Source organism: Carassius gibelio, chromosome A7 (assembly GCF_023724105.1).
Source record: "Carassius gibelio isolate Cgi1373 ecotype wild population from Czech Republic chromosome A7, carGib1.2-hapl.c, whole genome shotgun sequence".
In the NCBI taxonomy this organism is placed as follows: domain Eukaryota; kingdom Metazoa; phylum Chordata; class Actinopteri; order Cypriniformes; family Cyprinidae; genus Carassius; species Carassius gibelio.
Window position 1 is genome coordinate 6444690 of NC_068377.1, and position 20540 is coordinate 6465229.

Here is a 20540-nt window from a genome sequence, read left to right on the forward strand (position 1 = left end):
CTATTTTACTTTGCAATCAAGTTTAGGAATACTTGGTATTCAGTTTAAAAGCAGATCTTAATGTAAAGAAATATATGCATATTTTATATGTTTGCAGAGAATGTAATGTCTAAACCAATTCATTGTTTGGATGCTGATCTAAAAATTTCAGAAACTGCTGATCTACTTAGATTTTCATGCACAGCATTCTTTAGGGCAGGGATAGGCAACTGCCTGGAGGGCCACTAGTTTATCTTTAGCCCTCATATAAACTCACCTGCATGTATCTATCTAGTAATCCCGAAAACACTGATTGCCTTGTTCAGGTGTGTTTAATTAGGGTTGGAGCTAAACTCCCTCCAGGACCGGAGTTGCCTATCCCTGCTCTAGGGATTATTGAAAATGGTCCAAAAAAGAGAAAACATACAGCGAGTTTCTGTTCTGTGGGCAAAAATGCCTTGTTGATGTCAGAGGAGAATGGCCAGACTGGTTGGAGCTAATTGAAAGGCAACTTTCATTCAAATGACCACTTTTTTGCAAATGAGGTATGCAGAATGACATCTCTGAATGCGCAACATAATGAACCATGAAGGAGATGGGCTACAGCACCAGAAGACCACACTGAGTGCCCCTCCTGTCACCTAAGAACAGGAAACAGGCTACAATTCACATGGATCACCAAAATTTAATTAGTAAAAATATGCAGAAACACAAAAAAAAGATCAGAAATGCTGAGGTGGTGGATATTTATATAAATCTGTAAGCTCAACAGGATTTGTTACATTTAGTTGTTTGGCATTAAGTGCTCTATTCTGTAGACTGAAACGATATCCTTAGTTATTGTACAAGCAATGATAATGGTGTGTCGCAAGATGCTGTGCGATTGAAGATTGTGTCCCAATCAGGTGCTATAAACCAGTTTTTGTCCTCAATTAAAGTAAAATGGTGACAATATCATCTATTTGACACCAAGTTTGCCGCACACGTTCTGAAAAGTTAAGATGGGTGGCTGCAGTAGAGGTCATAAACCCCGCCCACTCAATGTAAACGAATGGGACTTAAGCCAAAAAAAAGAAATTAAATTATACTTAAAATAAACTTTTCCCAAAGATAGTTTCTATCATTTCAGATCTTTTTTATCACACCAAAATATGTTTAAATGTTTGGAGTCATGAGCATGAGACTGTGATTGGGTCTGGGGGAATTTGCGGGAACTTTGATACCACCTCACGATCAGTACTGTGCAAACACGGGCTCCAAATCAATCACTACTATGCAAAATCTGTCTCAGAATCATGTCGTGTTTGCAAGATGACAGTGGCAACAATGGGATGTTTTGGCTTCACTTTTCATAGTAGAGGAAAGTGGAGATGTGTCATCCATCTTTTTTTTTTTTTTTAAGTCTATGTTTGGCACATTTGAATATAAAGCTGTGGAATGAGGTTGAGGACCAATAAGAATTGGCTGTGGGTGCAGCTTCCTGAGTCACTGACAAAAACAAATGCAATGTCACCAAAAAGATGGAGATGGATTGTACACATGATGGGTGACGGTCTCACAGCGGCCAGGGCAGGTCACTGAAGTCCACGGGACCTCCCAGACCTGCATCCGCCTCCAGCAGGCTCATGATGATCGCCATGGCAGCCTCATCACTGCTGGAGCCCGGCTCATCCATGAGGTCTCCGATACCGATGTGGGAATTATCACCTACGGATCAGAGACAGTATTGTGAACCATTTCAAAAGCAACACAGACAAATCAGATTATAAACTTACTTAGAATCGAGCTGTTAGAGTACGGATATCCTGTGCTGTTCTGAGCCGACACCATCCCTGCTGAAGGGATGTCTGGAGTTCCACCATTTGAAATCTAAGCAGTTAGAAAAAATGTAATCAGATGCTATTACAATTAGTATTAGCACGTAAATGTAGTATTACATGAATTTTTTGTACATGAACCTTAAGGCATACTCCATCCAAAAATGAATTCTCACATCATTTACTCACACTCATGTTACTATGACTTTTGTTCTTAAGATGAACACAAATTGTATTTTTTATATTAACCGGAAAGTTTCAAAAGCGCTTCAAAAACAGCCAAGTGAACTTGAAGGTAACTTCATGTGTGGATGAATCAGTTTCTCCTAAATATCTAATTTGTATTTATCTGAAGAAAAAAAAAACACATCTGAGATGTACATCTGTGTTGGCAGATGTAAAAAAAAAAAAATATATATATATATATATATATATATATTGTTGTTTTATTTATTTATTATTATTATTAAATTTAGTAAAATAATGTCAGTTATTTTTTATTTTTTTTTACAAAAATAAATAAATAATAATAATAGTTTTAAGGCCCTTGTCTGTGTTTTTATAATTTTAATCATTATCAAAAAAAGCATGTCTAATTAAACGAAATTACGAAACGTACAATTTAACAACATTTCAACATATATATATATATATATATATATATATATATATATATATATATATATATATATATAGATATATATAGATATACATATATTCAATTAAGTGTATAGTCCTACTTTTGATCTATTTCCTAAATACATGACATTCCTCGTTATACTCTAAACTCTATTTTTATGACTGATTCTGTGATTCCTACATCATAGGAATCACAGAATCCTATACTGAAGCACAAAAGTTACCTTCCTGCCCTCCAGCGAGGATGTGTCAGGAGGGGGTGTGCTGTTGGTGATGTTGAGGGGACTTGAGCCACAACTAGAGGGGGATGAGCCTCTTATCCTGTCAATCATATCAGTGAAAGGTAAAACCAGCGGCAAGGTCATCAAGATCATGACTCAAACGCAGGTTATTCTGCATTTTATAAACCGATCAGCATACCTTTGTATCTCCATCACTTCCTCAGCGATCATGCGGCCGATCTTTCCTGCTCCGGGTCTCGTGCCACCAGGGATTCCAGGGACAGTCTTCCCTGAGCCTGCAGCAGAACAACAGGAAAGGTTCATCACAAAGTTTCTGAAAGGTCTCTAATACTCACCAAGGCTGCATTTACAGTAAAAACAATAACACTGTCAAACATGATTGCAATTTAAAATAACTTGTTGGCTGTGATATTGAACTGAAAAATGACTTGTCGCAACTTTTTTGTGTCTGGTTAGGCCATTCTTTAACAGTCACTTGTGTTTTGTTCTGTAGGGTATGAAGATTAAATGAGATCTGCCTACCATCACCAGCTGTAAGGACGCTGTGCATACTCTGGAGTGAGGCAGTGAGCTGAAGATAACCAGGCTCTGCTCCATCAAGAGAACTGTCTCTGAAAACACAGCCATTTCAAGTTAGTAAGCTAAACATATGGCAATCCCATCACTGCAGATTTTGTTCACTCACGAGACGACTGTATTAGTCGAGACAATGTACTCTACTTCTTTGGTCCAAGGGTTCATGAAACTGAACCAGCAACTTCTTAAAGTTATAAAAGAGCCATCTTTAATCTTGAACTTGTAACAGCTGGTGTTGATCTTCTCTCTCATCTGCAGCACTGCAAACAGAGACATACAGATCGCGAGGTCAGCACCAGAGATCTGGCCATGCTGCACTTTATGGAGAGCATCGCTCTACTATTACCCTGTCTATGGCATTCAGTGAGATGTCCGATGTCATCCTGATGGAAATACTCATAGAACGACGTGCCCAGCAGCTCTTGAGGTAGATAGGCTAGAATGGCTGTGGCCCTAAAATGAAACAGAGGCATCTGTCAAATACAGAAGAAAGCAAGTGTTTTTACAGTGCTTGCAAGCAGGTAGTAATAACTTGCAAACTTACAATTTTCTCTCTCTAATGTTCAATATAAAGTATACGTTTTGCAGATAATTTCTGCAACAGCAGAATTCTCTTTGGTGTCATATAGAGTTCAAGAGCTGGGTTCCAGAATCAAAAACTCCAATTATTAAATTAAATTTATTTTAAATTATAACTCGACCTTTTAAAGACAGACCTGTTGTGATCTCTGATGTTGTCAATCAATAGTATATGCTTTTGTCGATAATCTACATTACCCATGATGCACCAGTCACGGCATGCAAATTACTGCCAAAATAGTTCCCCGTAAAAAAAACTAATTTTCAAATAATTTTGCTTCAAATGAAATGTTCTACTTTTCTTTCTACTGCTCTCTTTCTTACAATCGACTGCAAGCTCACATTTAGATCTGCCTCTCATTTTGAGTGCAATGTTTCTCAAACAATGAAGTCCCCATTATACTTAATTTTTTTCTGGATTAAGCAAAAACAGTATGTTTAGCAGTAGACTTTAAGACCACATACGCAAACTTTAAGACTCCACATATAAAAGATATAAAATACAGTGTTTTTGCCATTGTATTTTTAGGTGCACTATGTGCCCTATATTTCTAGCCGGACTGTGACATTATGTCTGTCTGCACCATGGCTGCATCTGTATATTGACTTGCATTGTGCTCACAAAACCAAATAAGCTGCCATGATAAAGATTGGTCATACAGTCAGCATAGACACCAAACGTTTAATCCAAGTCAGTTTATCCATCAGTAGACAAAACAAATCTCTACCAACCAATAATCAATTTTACCTAACAGTTTGCTTATACTTACACTAATGTAATTAAGAGTCTGGAAAATTATACCATATTATTCAAGCATGTCACATTTTGTAGTGCACTGGCATTGTTTAAGGTTACTGAAGCAAGTTAAGGTGTGCTCACATTTACCATTGCTATGAGAAGGAAAGCAAAATATCCAAAGCTATTCTTGGCAGCTTACTAACAAACCAACCAACCATAAAAAAAAAAAAAAAAAAAAAAACGCTTTCCAAACAGCCTCTTAATGGAAAATGTTGTAATTTCAATAAGTGGTGGTGAGTAAACACTTCCAGAATGAGTGCCACTCCCACTGAGGGTCTTTAGTTTTGCTTGTTAAATTAAAAATCTCATCCACATATAGAGGTCACTTTTGAACCAAGAGTCTTGCTATTGGTTGGCGCTGTGAGTTTAGTGCTGATTCCCATTGAAAAGGCCTGGATCTAGTTTGCAAAATGGTAAATGTGACCACGCTTTCAAACTGAAACTGCATTTCAAGGCACCCGATGGCTACCACTTGCCTTTGGTCCACAAAGACAAACTTCCCATCAATGGCATGGCGTGAGACATACTCTGTGGGCTTCACCCGGATGTCTGCATTTATGGGTTGTGGGATAATATGAGGATGTACTCGGCCAATGGCCACTAAGCAGCTGAGATTACAGCCTTCATTATCAGGCTCATTGTCTTCATCTAAGCCCATCTTTGTGGGCGGCCAGCTCTTCAGATAGCCAGTGCTGTGGATGGTGCAGAAGCTCTTGCGATCGGCTGCAGGGAGAAGAAATCAAAAGTTATGGCAATGAAACACTGTCTTTGAATATTGAACAATGTGTAAAGTAAATTAAAGAAGTGATTTACCTTTCTTTTTGGAGCAAGTTGATGGGAAATCTTTGTCTTCCATTTTGACAAGGGGTCTGTTGCACTTCATTCTGCAGAAGAAGGAGCGTCGGGCCCCCGAGCACAGTCTGGAGGGACTAGGGGCAATGTCTGTCCTTACTGGGAGCCCAGCTGAGAAAATAACAATGTATTGTAAGATAAGTTCAAAAACTAATACAACCAATGAAATTTAAGTGAATAAAGGCTGGTATTCACTACTTTTTGCCCCAAGATTTTTTTGCCCATTTTGCAGTCTGGACGAGTCAGAGCGAGTCTGCAGGTTTTAGATAGAGTGGATAGATTTCACATTAAATTATATACTGTATTGTATGATGGGAACATTTTAGTTTTTTTTTAACTATGATTCCATCCAGTCAGAGGATGTCAGACATACTTGATAATATGAGCTGATTTTAGAACACAAATTGTTTTCATTTGTCATGTGTCTCTAAGCAACAACTGACATGTTTCTGTGTGAGTTTGTTGTTTGGAATGACTTGCAAATCTGGTAGTGTGAGATCCTCAGTCATTTAGTGCATGATGCCCAGCATTTACAAAGTCAGCAGTATGAATAATGCAAAAAAAAGCTAGACTTTTAAAATGGAAAAATATAAAAATCATACAGTGTATTCCAACCTTTAAAGTTTTTCTGCATAATGGTGTATTTATTAGCACGTGCTAACTTACTTTTAGCATCGATGAGTCTTTCACGTGGGGCTGTGTCGGAAGATGATAGCTGCTCTTTGACTTTTGCAATGTCTTTAGGATGCAAATAATCAAACAAACTCTGGCCAATCAGGTCATTCTGTGAGACAAAGAGAGCAGGCGATATAGTGAGTCACTTCAGTCTGATGATCCGTATAAGCCGACTGGTGAATCATAGTAGCATTAGAAGGCCTTACCTGACGGTAATTTAAATTTTTGTAGACAGACTCTGACACAAAAAGGATCTTTCCCCGATCACAGCCCACAACGAACAGAAAACCGTCAGCAGCCTGAGATGGAAAATGAATCACCAGTGAGTCACAGCCAGGGTTTGTCACTCAGCAATAACACAAAAAGATTCATTTCTGTAGGTCACCTACCCTTAATATTAAGTGCTTCAGCTCATCTTCTGATAAAAAGGCTGGCTTGTAGTTAGCTTCAGTATAAGGGTTTGCAGCACCTTAACAAGACAGTATAAAATAAGCATTTGTACAAGTAATCAACGAACTTCTTGCGAGTACTTGTGAACCAATAATTCAAATAGACAAAACATAATGTGAAGTACATGAATCACTTGCTGTAGGAACCAATGAAATATGCTTTCACGCTAAATCCTTCCTAGATTTCGCTGTTACAACAGAATGCATTGGGTGGCAATGTTTATATGTGACATTCATGTAATGGCACGCTTTTGGAAAAGGAAAAATGATATCATATCATCACAAAACTTTTCATTCCCAAGTGTGTTCACTTTGCAAAACTTTTGTGAAACTTTGTGTTTGTTTGCAAAACTTTTGCATTCTCTCATAAAAGTACTGCATATTGCAAAATACAGTTATTATTAAAAACTCAATTTATATTATTTGCTCAGGGAGCAAATGCAAAAGCATTGAAAGTTTTGTTTTCTTCATCATGTCCACAGATTGTTAAATTAAACTGTTTTGCTTCCATTATTGGTGATATAATGTTTGAGATGTACATGTCATACTTTTTTATGTACAGGTACAGTATTCAACTACAAAATAACATGAGTGCACATCTCTAGTATAAAGGGTATGACATTAAAAAGCTCTGCAGAGAATGAAAGTGTGAATCTCACCTCGAAGTGTTTTCATATGCTGGACCGCCATGCGCAGCACCGTGAGTTTGTCCAGCTTGCGGGACATGGCATTGCAGGTAGGCACTAATGAAGCCAGCTGATCAATAAAGATGTTCATCTTGTCTCTTCGTCTCTTTTCTATCTGACTGTGAGCCTCCCTGTTGATGACCAAGAGTCCCAAATAATGATACACTTGGAAGAAAATGCATAGGATCAACAACAGCATATATAAATGCTCTGGATTACAGCACCTTGCATTCTTAATCTGCTGATCGAACCTGTTGAGAGAAAAAAACAGTTTAACGTCTGAGAGATAATTAATCATTTAGCCCAAGTATGAACACCAGATAATCAGATACAGTCACAGGTGGAATAACTAATAACCATTTAATATGTAACACTGTAGATTAGGGAACACATATTGACTGTTAATTAAGAGTTTTCCCTCAATAAACAACTAATTTGCTGCTCATTAATAGTTATTAAGGTAGTTGTTAAGTTTAGGTATTTGATCGAGTTAAATGATCTAGAATATGCACATGCAGAATAAGGCATCAATTTGTGCTTTATAAGTACTAATAAACTAAAATGCTAGTAAACCAAAATGCTAGTAATATGTATGCTAATAAGCAGCTAGTTAATAGTGAGAATTGATCCTTAAAAATAAAGTTTTACCATTTAATCTTGAAAATGTATCATACACACACAGTGGAGTTTGAAAATCTGTGAACCCTCCAGAATTTTCTATATTTCTGCATAAATATGACCCAAAGGATCATCAGATTTTCACACAAATACTGAAAGTTAACAAAAAGATCCAATCAAACAAATGAGATAAAATATATACTTTTGTCATTTATTCAAATCCAATCCAATATTACAAATATGTAAGTGGCAAAAGTATGTGAATCTTTAATATTAGCAGTTAATTTGAAGTCCATCTATTGGTGATTGGAATCTGTGGGGTGTCATTCCCTGTCCTGTTTCATTTAAAGAACAGGGATCTTTCAAAGTCTTATCATGTTTGTGGAAGTGAATCATAGAATGAACAAATATCATAGATGATATTGCTCATTGGGCTGGAAAATGTTACAAAACCATCTGTAAAGAGTTTGGACTCCACAAATCCAAAGTTAAGACAGATGGAGGAAATTCAAGACCACTGTTAAACAAGACATGTAATAGACTGTGAGGTTGCAAAAACCCCAGACCTTTCTCTTGTTGGTTTTTGAACACTGCTGCTGGTCTGCATTTTGCTACAGATCATGTGGACAAGAAGCCAGAGGGCTACTGAAGAAATGTTTGGTGGTGGATGAGACAAAAATAGAAAAAAGGGGGGTTAAATGAGAAGTGCTATGTTTGGAGAAAGGTAAACACTGCATTCCAGCAAAAGAACCTTATGCCATCTGTGAAACATGGTGGTGTTAGTATCATAGTTTGAGCCTGTTTTGCTGCATCTGGGCTAGGACTTGCCATCATTGATGGAACAATGAATTCTGAGTTATACCAGCAAATTCTAAAAGAACATCTGTCTGAAAACTGAATCTCAAGAGAAAGTGGGTCAGGCAGCAAGACAACAACCTCAAGCACACAAGTCGTTCTACCAAAGAATTGTTCAAGAAGAACAAAGTTTGATGTTTTGGAATGGTCAGTTCAAAGTCAGGACCTTAATCCAATCAAAATGTTGTGGAAGGACCTGAAGCAAGCAGTTCAGAGAATGAAACCTGCCAATACTGTACTGAGGAATGGGCTAAAATCAAGCCGTTGTGTGGGACTGATCAGCAGTTACAAGAAACTTATCGCTGCAAAATGTGGTCAGACCAGATACTGAAAGCAAAGATTCACATATTTCCCCACTCACAGATGTGTAACACTGCGGTGACAAAGAATATATTATTGTCTCACTTGTTTGACTGTGTTCTCTTTGCCAACTTTCAGAACTTTCAAATTCACCAAAGGTCATACTGTACACAAATCAATAATTTAATTTACCTTCCAGGTTGTTTGTCCTTGTCTATGTCCATACTATCCCTTAAAAATGAACAGTAAACAAATACATTAGCTTAAATAGTTCACAAGTCAACCTTCATAAAGTCATCTGAATGGGAAGATGTCCTAATTTTCAAGTAAAAGGGCAAATTATTTCTCAAAACCACATGAAAAGTACTCTTTATAACAAATGAATTCCTCTCTTCCTTGTCTATAAATGACTAGGATAAGAACACATCTGATTAATTTCTCATCATTAAATGTAATTGCAGGATAAGGATCCCACAATATGGTGAAAAGTACACTGACTTGATATGATCTCATGCACCATCAGCTCCAGTATGGTTGTTTCATAATGTCTTGTTTCCTAACTGACCAGAATTAGAGGAGTTTTACACATTGTTTTCCTGAGGCCTTGACGCTGATAACCTCTACCACAGATTGTATTTTCCTCTTGGTTAAATAAATATTTTTTTATTTTAATTAGAACAGACTTTTTACTCACCTAAACATTTATGACCTCAAATATTAACTTGATGGATAATATAATACATACAACTACATATTCTTATTTGTAAAAAAAAATAAATAAATGCATAACTTGATACTTTTTATAAGGATATGCCAGTTTTATTAGAATATCATGAACCTCCCTTGATGAAAAACTCTTCATTACAAGTAACTGTTAAAAAAAACCCTCAAAATTACAGCTATACATAACAGAATAACTGCTACTATGCATGATATTCTGATGATGATGATTTCACTTAGAATAAATTTACTAAATTGTGCAAAAAGTGTTTATTATCTTTTTGTGCAATGTTTGCACCTGATTCACAGAAGTAATTTCTGCAAATATTTATGCACAATAATTGCCCTTAAAAACGCTTTGCTCCTTCTCTCTGCATGAGATTAGAATGCAGATACCAAAGGTGCTGGACTGCATTTGTCTTAAAACAAGAACAGTTTTGTCAGTTGGCATGTTTTCATCCATACTCACTGACCATTCACTCTCACCGGATTGTGTAAACTGTGCGATTGGGATGAAGTCTCAGATCTAAGAGGATAACATTTTTATTTTTCTTATAAACAAAAGGGTAAGTTGATATATTTCTTTTTTTTCTTCTTTTTTAATACGATGAGTAAATTGATTGTCTTCAAAGAGAGACACACAAACAAAAAAGGTACTCTGACAATATCATGGTGTTTCAGTGATTATATATATATATATATATATATATATATATATAAAGAGAGAGAGAGAGAGAGAGATAGATATAATCATTTACATGTTTTTTTTTGATACTTACTCAAATGAAAATCCATCAATTCTGTGAAAAGAAACATAATTCACATGATCTTATTAAAGGCATATTCCTAACCTGTATGATTTTCTTCTCTTCTGTGGTACCTAAAAGAAAATATTTAGAAGAATGTGGGTAACCAAACAGTTTTGATTCCCATTGACTTCCATTGCATTTTTTTTTTTTTGTCCATTCCATTCCATTTAAGTCAGTGGGAACCGATGAACTGATGTTTGGTTACCAACATTCTTCAAAATACCTTCTTTGTGTTCCACAGAAGAAAGAAAGTTATACAGGCTTCCTGAGGGTGAGTAAATGGATACATTTTGTGTGGACTATCCATTAAAAACTATAGAATATGATAAATCATGACAAAACATAGAATGTTGATGAAATGGTTTAAAGCTGAAAAATTTAATTCTGTGACAGATAAGTACAAAATCAGGAATGTAAGTGGAGACCATCAACACCAAGTTCCCTCCCCACTCCAATTCAAGTGCATTCTGGGTTTTTAGTTTCCTGCTTCTCACCATTTACATATGAGAGGGACACATTAGTATGATGATTAGACTGTGTGAAATAATTTTATGGTTATGGATGATTAATTGTTTAAAAAACTTTATATCCAAGAGCAGAGAGTGATGGATTGCCCACAATTTTAATGTTTACATCAGATTTTATTTGTGGTCTCATCCACATTAATTCATCAATTATCTTCTCATGCATTTCACCATTTAAAGTGGGTATAGAAAATAATCACACACCTTTAAAACAATCACATTTTGTTGCTTTGCAGCCTGAAATAAAGACAGACACCGTTTTAACTAGCTGTATTTCCTCAGTGCAACTTATAACATTTAGTGAAAGATATAACAACAACATCTATAAAAAAAAAAAGAAAAAGAAAAAACAGAATCACAGAGTTGGAAAAAGGATCACCCCCTTGTGTCAGTATTTTGTTAAATCACAATTAATTACAGCCTTTAGTCTGTTGGGATGTGTCTCTACTAACTTCGGACATCTAGACTTTGCGATATTTGCACACTCTTCTTCGCAGAACAGCTCAAGTTCAGTTCAGTTTGATGGTGAGAGTTTGTGAAATGCAGTCTTAAAGTCATTCCACAGATTTTCAGTAGAGTTTGAGTCTGGGTTTTGACGAGACTATGCGAGGACATTCACCTTTCTTCTTCAATCACTGTGTGTCAGTTTTGCTGTGTGCTTTGGGTCATTGTGATGTTGGAAGGTAAACCGTCTTCCCATTGACAACTTTCTGGTAGAGGGCAGCAGATTGTCCTCAAGGATTTGATGGTATTTTCTCCTATTTATTTTTCCTTCTATTCTGACAAGTGCTCCAGTCCCTGCTTTAGAGAAACAGCCCCAGAACAGGATATTACCACCTCCGTGATTTACTGTAGGAATGCTGTTATTTGGATAGTGAGCTGCATTGGATTTCCGCAAGACATATCGTTTAGTGTTGAGGCCAAATGATAAAATTTTAGTCTCATCTGCCTGAGAAACTTCAATGTGCATTTTGGCAAAGCTTAGTCGTTACTAGATGTGGCCTTTCTTGAGGAGTGGCTTTTTTCTTGCAACCCTCCAATACAATCCAATACAAGCCACATTTGTGGAAAACTTGTGATACTATCTCCATTTACATGAAGCATTGTATTCTGATTATAACCAGTTTAAAAGTCCAATTTGACTGAAAATACTCCGTGTAAACACCTTAATTGAAATAAAAATGCTCAAACCATTTGAAATTTTTCAGTTGGATTGAAAGAGATGGAATAAACCTTTTCTTGAACCAATCAAATGAAAAATTACACCATGTAAATGAGCTGATAAATTTAAATTAAATTTTAAATGAGCTGATCTGAGTACTTTGTGTGTCTGTCCTTCTGTGCATGCCTGGTTTTGATGTATCAGGTGTGTGTCCTCAGAATACAAAATGGTGGTGGCGGCAAAATCAAACTCCCACCAGTCGTTGTTATGCACCTTCATCCACATGCTTCGGTCTTCCAAGGAGGGAGGGTAGAAAACTGATGCTTCGTAGCAAAACACCATGACCAAATAGGCCAGCTTCTTGCACCCACCTTCTTCCCAAAGTTTGCAGCAACAACGCATAGTCTCGCTGTTGCTTGATTAAAATAAATACAATGCCAAACTAACGCAAGGATTAAATGATTCACAATTTGTTTGTGCATGTCACCAAATTGGAGTGGTGGTCAGCACACGTAAACACCAGGGGCCGTATGTATTAAACTTATCAGAAATGCTATTAAGAATAGTCTTTGATTTTGATTTTGATTTGACTTAAATGCCAAAATTCTGAATAACAATAGTAGTATACAATAATCATTTAATGTAATTAACATAAAACTATTTAGTTAAGACACACGACATTTTAGTATTTAAATCTATATTTTTTAATGCTTTGCATTGTACAAAATTATCACAAATTGCTACTGATGCTTTGAAATGATTTTCTATTGGTAAATCTCCTTGTTTACTTTTGGAGCACTGATGTGAACATCAATGGCTTCAACAACTCCAGTAAAGGTCACAATCACAAATGCCGCGTTTCCACCGAAATTACCCGGAACATTTGTACCAGGAGCTTTTTTCCCCCCAAACCTGTTGCTTTCTGCGTTTCCACCGCGGTGTAAAGTACCGGGAAGATTAGGCAAATACACTGGTGACGTAGGTCCACGCGCGTTTCTCAAATACAAAGTACAAAGTAAAAAATTGATGCTGATTTTGGACGCGCATCATTGGTAGTTAGTTCAGACTTTGTGCATTCGACTGGGGAGTGTGATGTCAGCGACGACGCGAATCCTGTAATTTTCCTGTATATTTACAATAAAACGAAATAGGATATCAAATACCACTGCCTCCTTTGGTTTTCATTTAAGCATAATAACAGCTGCAGAAATGTACTTAGTTCAGGGATATGTGTATATGCAGCCATTACAATGAAACGAAATATTATATAAATTTGCCTTTTTTATTTTCATTTTAACATATAGATAAATTGAATACAGACCAAAGAAAACCTGTTAGATTTACCCCGCAGCTGAATTATATTTTGTGTTTAACCACTAAAGAGACATCAGAGCCAGCGGCACATATCAGAAGGTCTATCCAAGCTGAGGCTGCTTCTCAGCAGATAGATGATCACTGAGCTCCCACTGATCGTGTGGAGCTCACCGTCTCAGAGATCGGCGAAACACATTTTTTAAATAGGCGCTGTCTTTATAAATAAACAACAGATTTGAGTTTTAAACAACTACATTCTCGCCTGAAATACGTTTAAAATTACATTTCATGACACAATAACAGTAATAATTTGAAAATGTTGATCCGAATAAATGGTGGTTGAACTCAACCAATGCTGCATGAACTCAACCAATCAGGGTGTTTAGCGCCAAAGTTCCTGAACTTTGAAAAAGTATCACCTCGCCAGCAGGGACTTTCTGAGGGGCATTTTTTTTACCCGGAACTTTATTTAGTTCCTGGTTCCTGCAGTGGAAATACACCAAGTACCAGGCCAAAGTCCCTAGTTCCTGGGTAAAGTTCCTGCGGTGGAAATGCGCCAAAAGTGGCTTGTATTTGCAGCATGGCTTGATGGTTAGCTGGAAAGTCAAGGAACTGCCATATAGTAGTGGCCAAAAGTGATGTCTGGCCTAGGAAATTTAACATCTTCACCCTTAAAGGGGTCATATGATTTACATCGTTCCTTTCTCTTTGGAGCGTTACAAGCTCTTGGTGCATAAAGAACATCTGTAAAGCTGCAAAGACTATAGTCTCAAATCCAAAGAGATATTCTTTATAAAAGTTAAGAGTCAACCACTCCTACCTAAAACAGTCCATTCTAACACACCCCCACATGCCTACGTCATGATTTGGGAAGATTTGCATAACGTCTCCCAAATGTTCATGCAAAGAAAGAAGCTGTTTTTTTTTTGTTTTTTTTTTTTGTTGTTGTTGCCACCACCATGTTGTGGAGATGCTGTGTGTTTCATTGTGACAGCTAAGCTACTTTGTTTGGCCTTCCAAAAGAGGGCACAGCTAGAAATCAATAGTAGTAGTAGTAGTAGTAGTAGTAGCCCTTTATTGTCACTAGTCACAAGTACCAGCGAAATTAGCCATCAACCTGTCCATACATACATACATACAATATGACAAGGGGGTAGACCGGACAGGAAGACAGGGAATTGAGGAAGAAATACAGCATAGCATTTATATATTCATAGGAAATCGGTCTCTCCTCCTCTTTGCTTGCATCTTCTTACTCCTAACTAGGTTAGGAGACCTCTCCAGTTCTCTTAAATAATTTTTGGAGCTGAGATCTAGTATTAACATTTAGGAACCTTTATGAATCACTCTTATTCTTAAGACCAAGAAAAAGAGTAAAATTACATCATTCTTAGAATTTTGACACACTTGAGACAAAAATTTTACTTTATATAGCAGCTTTATATATATGGGCCCAGATCGGTTTATATAACATCCTATTTAAACAGTCAAAAATAATCCGTCAAATCAGAATTATCTCAGTCAGAATTGCAAAAAAAAGTGTGATTGTAAACGGAGCTACTGTTTTCACATGCACACAATGACTACTCTTCATAAATTCCTGCAACTGCTCGAGAGCTGTAGGCCTCTTGGTCACCTCGCCCAGTTTGGAGTGACGTCCTGTTCCAGGGAGGGTCTGTGTTGTACCAAATGTCTTCAACTTCTAAATAATAGGCTTCTATGTGCTTCTAAGGCATTAATAAAGCCTTTGAATTTGGAATTTTTACTTTTGTATCCATCTCCACCCTTAATTGATTGTTTGCTTTAGTTGCACTACCAAGGACTGAAATGCTCCAGGAAAGCTCTTGAACTGATCGAAATAAGCTGATCACAGTTGAAAGTCAAATGGCTTTGAGCACCATTGAAAAGCTTTTTAGTAATTTTTTTTTTTGGGGGGTGGGGGGTCCATTTTCCAACTCAGTGATTATGTTTATTTATTTATTTATTTTCTGACATATTGGAGTTATATCTTTCACTTGAATGTTATCAGTTGCACTGAGGAAATACAGCTGGATAAAACAAAAACTGTGTCCGTCTCCATTTCAGGCTGGTGATTCTTTTCTATACCCACTGTGTGTACAGTATGTGTGTGTATGTATGTGTGTACAGTTTTATCAAATCCAAATCATCATATGAGTCCAATATGTCATATCCTAGAAGTAGTAGTAGTAGTAGTAGTAGTAGTAATAGTAGCCCTTTATTGTCAAGTATATATGTTCATATTTCATTAATACATTATTTCAGTCTTATTGCTAATAGAGTATCAAGTTTGTGCTTTAAATTATGGATTCATAGTTGTATATGTGATGTTTGTTTTAGAGTGATATCAGAGCGATCTTAGAAAGATCAAAAGGATGCAACTCTGTGCCATTCTTTGTACCGCTTACATATTGTAAAATATTGTACATTAAACAGTATTACAAATATACAATATTATACATTATAACATAATATGCATTTTTTGGGGAATGTGATACCTTCTACTAGATTTTCCAAATTCAAAAGAATAATACTTATCTGAAATTGATTTTTTTGTACCATTATAAATGTCTCTGCTGTCACATGATCAATTTTACTGCATCCTTGCTGAATAAAAGTTATTTTTTTTATTATTATTTTTTTTTTTTACTGACCCAAATCGTTTGAATGGTGCCATATGAACAGAGTAAGAGGATCTGTTAGGACTTGCTCTTACTGATAGTCGGTGATGCTGCCCCTCCTGTTGCGGGTGTAGTCCATGCCCGGCATTACCATTGAGCTGTTGATCAGATCAGTGGAAGTGGGAGACATGAACTCATTCATCGTGGAGGAGATGTCCATTCTTTGGTCTGCCATTATATCATCTGCAAAACACAAACATAAATGTAACCCTTTAGTTTCTTGTAATCTGTTATGGTAACAAAAAAATGTAAAGAATTCTGCAATTTCTTAACTACTTAAAAACTTAACTAGCCTTTGCAAGAGAAGAAAGTTGTGGTAAAGAAGGATATATAATCTCCACCTTAACAGAGCTCGAGCATTTCATAACCCAGACAAGAGAGAAAGTTTAAGATGATGTAAGTGAGCAGACAGCCACTCCTGGATGTTATACGCAAGTCTGAGCAAAACAGTGAAAACATTTTTTTTTAATCTAAAAAAATAAACAAAATTTTAACATTAACAGATTACATTTAAAATATAAAACGAAATGTTATGGCCTAAAATGAATATATTGCTGATTTCCAGCAGGGATGGGCAGTATTTCAAATACAGGTATTTGAAATACTATTTTGTTTTTAAATACATTATTTTTGTATTTAGTATTTTTGTAAACTTGTTGATACAGGAAATCAGCAGTCTAATAAAAATACTAAGATTAAATGTATTTAAATACAAAATAATTTTACATGCATTCTGTCGTCGGACTGATCATTTACACTTTTTTAAATAGTTTTTATACTTTATTATGATAGTTTATACCTTATTCTGCACAAGCTATAGTAGATTCATTAATCCTACCCAATACCTATAGGTACGCATTGATTTCTGCTGTGAAATCTTTATTGGTTTGTAGAACGTAAACAAACAAATAATAGTATTTTGTTAGTATTTCATGACTGAAGCAACCTAGGTTTACTTTATTAAACACACATAATTTCTAGAAAAACTGTTAAATAAAGGTAACACATATTTTACTCAACTTAAAACACAAAGGCATTTTATTTGTATTAATTTTTTTCAATAACCTGTTCTATTTCAAAACATTTGCTATTGCTAATAATATACAGACAAAATCTTTAACTACTCTTTGTATTACAGAAATACAGAATTTGTATTTTGATATACTGTAAATATCCTAACTGCTTTATTTCACATTATGTGAGGAGACATAACCCGTTACCCCCAGATTACCTAATTTGTAGATGAACTCTATTACGTGGACGCTTATGATATTGCTTAGCTTTTCAACATAGTCTAGTTTTCATCTTAAAATAGGATACATCTTTTTATTACATATTACTGTTGTAAGCCACTAAATTCCCAGAATCCATCTGTCACAGACTTGTCATATTACTAACTTGTCTGTATGCTTCATGATGTAAATTACAGGTGTGAATAGAAGCAGACAGGTGTCAGTCTGACTTGATACTGTAAAGAGAACAGATTGTGCCAAAACATAATCGAATGTGGGTGGCTGATGGCATGGAGAGATCAGGATATTACAATACCAGGTTTAATTGGGTTTCACGGCACTCTGGACCTGTCAGGTCACATGGTTCAAGTGTCAGCTGGTGAAAAGTAGGGCAAAGATTATGTAATGTCATGTCAAAAGTCATGGCCTTATGACAGTAATAAGAAGCACTGAAGCCATCTTGATTAATTCTCTACATTTAATCATCGTGCACCCCGATGACAATATCTGTGAGGAACTGGAAGTCAAATGAGAAAATATATATTCCCGTGCCTAATACTTAATAATAATAAATTACATCCAAAATTTAGCTGCTTGTTGTGCAGGACTTAAGCAATCAAACATACAATTTTCATCGGGTGGACAATAGATTAGATTTTTGAAAAAATATATAAAAAGATGTGACCAGAATATCATAGAGGCTTGGGAGTTGGCCAGTAAGTGACCACCTACTGTAGCAACCATCCAAAATGCCCTAGTAACCATCTAGAATACATTTGCAACAATGTAGCAACACCCTGGAAACCACTCATATTCTCAAATAGGCAAGAACCATTCACATTTAATAAAACAAATTGCTCTATAGATGAACGTGCAGTCAAAGTTTCAAGAGTTAACCTCCTGAACTTTCAACAGGTTATAAAATGTTTTTGGTTTGTCAAAAGTATAGTTTTACATAAGAGATGTAATGGCCATTACATCTAAGCAAATTTATCCAGGTCTAAAAATATTTATAATGCATATAGGTCATTTAACAATGTATAACACCACATTAAGCTAGCTAGTTTTTTTTATGGATCAAAGAATTGAGCCACCATTTTAACTTAGCCCATAACTGAAGTTAAGTTAAAATACTATGTGTGTGTATGTATATATATATATATATATATATATATATATATATGAAGAGTTTGGTTCCAAAATGCGAAAAATGCCATTTAAAAAAAAATAATTGTGTTTCCGCCAAAATCAGTATTGTTTATGGGCGGTATTTTTAAAGTACATTTTTTATTTTTTCACAAAATGCGATATTCGCCGAGTTATTAGGTCATATTTTATACCTTTTTTTCCAACCCCCGACAAACGCCAGTCTGCTTTTTTTGCATAATGTGATATATATGCTCAACCAATCACAGCGCACCATTCCACACACTCTAGACAGTAACAGCAGCGCTTTGAATACACCTGGCATCTTAGTTTTCCTCATCTACTTTGTACTTTGTTATCAACAAACAAGTACCACACAATAATTCGCATTTGATTGTCTTGTGCATCTCATCAGTAAAGCCGGTTCTTTGATTAATAGCCTACTAGTAAATCTCCATCACATGCTTTTAGATCGAGCGACATTTAATACACAGAGCGGAAGATCACTGACAAGCTGCACTATATCGTGTTGTTCATTAGATGAATCGCATTTGATTATGAATGTGATATTGCGTAGTTTGTCAGTGTTAGTGTTTCTTTTAATGCCATATATATTTTTGTTATTACTGCACATTTCAGTAATCAACTAAATGAATGTAACATGGCAAAGATGAATGTACTTTTGGAAGTTGAATGTAAGGGAAATGTCATTTTGGGATTTTCGTGGTCTAAAGTGATGTTGTTGTTCATGTTCTTGTTCATGATGACATTTTCTTGTATTGCTGTAATTAATTTATACCATTAACAAGATGACTCATTGAATTCATTCTGGAAGTGATGACTGATGGATGTACTATTTTACTATCCCCAGTCACCAGTCCAGTCACTAGCTCAGACCAGTGTGAACTACATTTCTCAGCATCCCAGCACAAATGAGGACTTACCCTGCTACTTCCTTGGGTACTTACCTGTCTTCAGTTCCAGTCTTCACTAAGCATTCACTAGCCAGCACCTAGAACAAACAAAGGACTGGTTAAGCCCAAGCTAAGTGCTTTCTAGTGATGGGAGCGAATTGAGGCACAATTGTATTGGGAAAAAATTCACTTCTCTAAGCTTTTCAACATGGTTTATGTTGTGGCTGTCTAGTGGTCATAAAAATTAATAACACTTTCCAAATTTCTGTGTTCTATTATAGCTGCTGCCTGGTTTCACATCTGGTTCTACAACTGATTCTTTGTTTTATTGTATTGTATAAAATTGTCCATATATTTTGTATAAATTGTGTTGGTGTACTGGCAGTAAAGTAAGTAAAATAAATTAAACAAATTCATATATTGAATCAGCGATCTGTCTATTTTTACTAAGTCCTGTTATTTCATAGGCAAAGTTCATTTGAGCTTAATATTTAATAACGATAATGGGGGGGGGGATGCACTGAGGTTCACTTCATTTGAACTAAGCAGTCATGTGGTTTTCAGACGAACTAAGCTTCAAATTTCATAGATCACGTGCTTTTGGTAAAACTAATCAAGCTCCAATACAATGCTTTGATGCACAGTGTGCTGCTTTTTTAATACAAGCTTCGGAGCTTCCGTGTTGAGCATAACATCAATAGTCCATTCTTTCATCATTGAATTATATACCCACCTCTTTAACAAACAGCTTTTCTGAAATACCTAAGAATAAAGACTTAGGGCCCTATTTTAATGATCTAAATGCAAAGTGTAAAGCGCATGGTGCAGGTGCATTCAGGGCGTGTCCAAATCCACTTTTGCTATTTTAACAACAGAAAAACAGTCCGTGCACTGGGGCTTCATTTTTGGAATGGAATTATCTTAATGAGTAATGGGCATAACGTTTAATAAACC

At 36.0% G+C, this 20540-nt stretch overlaps 1 protein-coding gene across 4 annotated transcripts; it reads right to left on the reverse strand.

The window, feature by feature from the left end:
* Positions 1–644: 644 nt before the first annotated feature.
* Positions 645–18628, reverse strand: LOC128016512 (aryl hydrocarbon receptor nuclear translocator-like protein 1). Of its 4 annotated transcripts, XM_052601059.1 has the most exons (18): positions 17843–18628; positions 16330–16477; positions 10566–10586; positions 9259–9297; positions 7518–7544; positions 7267–7424; positions 6548–6627; positions 6365–6457; positions 6150–6267; positions 5445–5594; positions 5108–5354; positions 3600–3706; positions 3363–3513; positions 3200–3288; positions 2856–2952; positions 2660–2756; positions 1755–1848; positions 645–1686 (listed from the first exon to the last, which is right to left on the reverse strand). In XM_052601059.1, exons 2-18 carry the CDS (start codon positions 16467–16469, stop codon positions 1535–1537), a joined length of 1860 nt encoding a protein of 619 aa, XP_052457019.1. In that variant the 5' UTR covers positions 16470–16477; positions 17843–18628; the 3' UTR covers positions 645–1534. The 4 variants fall into 4 exon arrangements, with proteins under 4 accessions (XP_052457019.1, XP_052457020.1, XP_052457018.1 ...); XM_052601060.1 differs by having other exon boundaries at positions 2856–2946; positions 16330–18628; XM_052601058.1 differs by having other exon boundaries at positions 16330–18628.
* Between the last annotated feature and the right edge of the window lie 1912 nt (positions 18629–20540).

Coding starts and splice junctions, on each gene's coding strand:
- LOC128016512 (XM_052601059.1), bottom strand. CDS start 16,469: ATGGCAGACCAAAGAATGGACATCTCCTCCACGATGAATGAGTTCATG. Junction 6,628..7,266: donor GCATATGAAAACACTTCGAG/GTGAGATTCACA, acceptor TGTCTTGTTAAG/GTGCTGCAAACCCTTATACT. Junction 5,595..6,149: donor AAGACTCATCGATGCTAAAA/GTAAGTTAGCAC, acceptor TTATTTTCTCAG/CTGGGCTCCCAGTAAGGACA.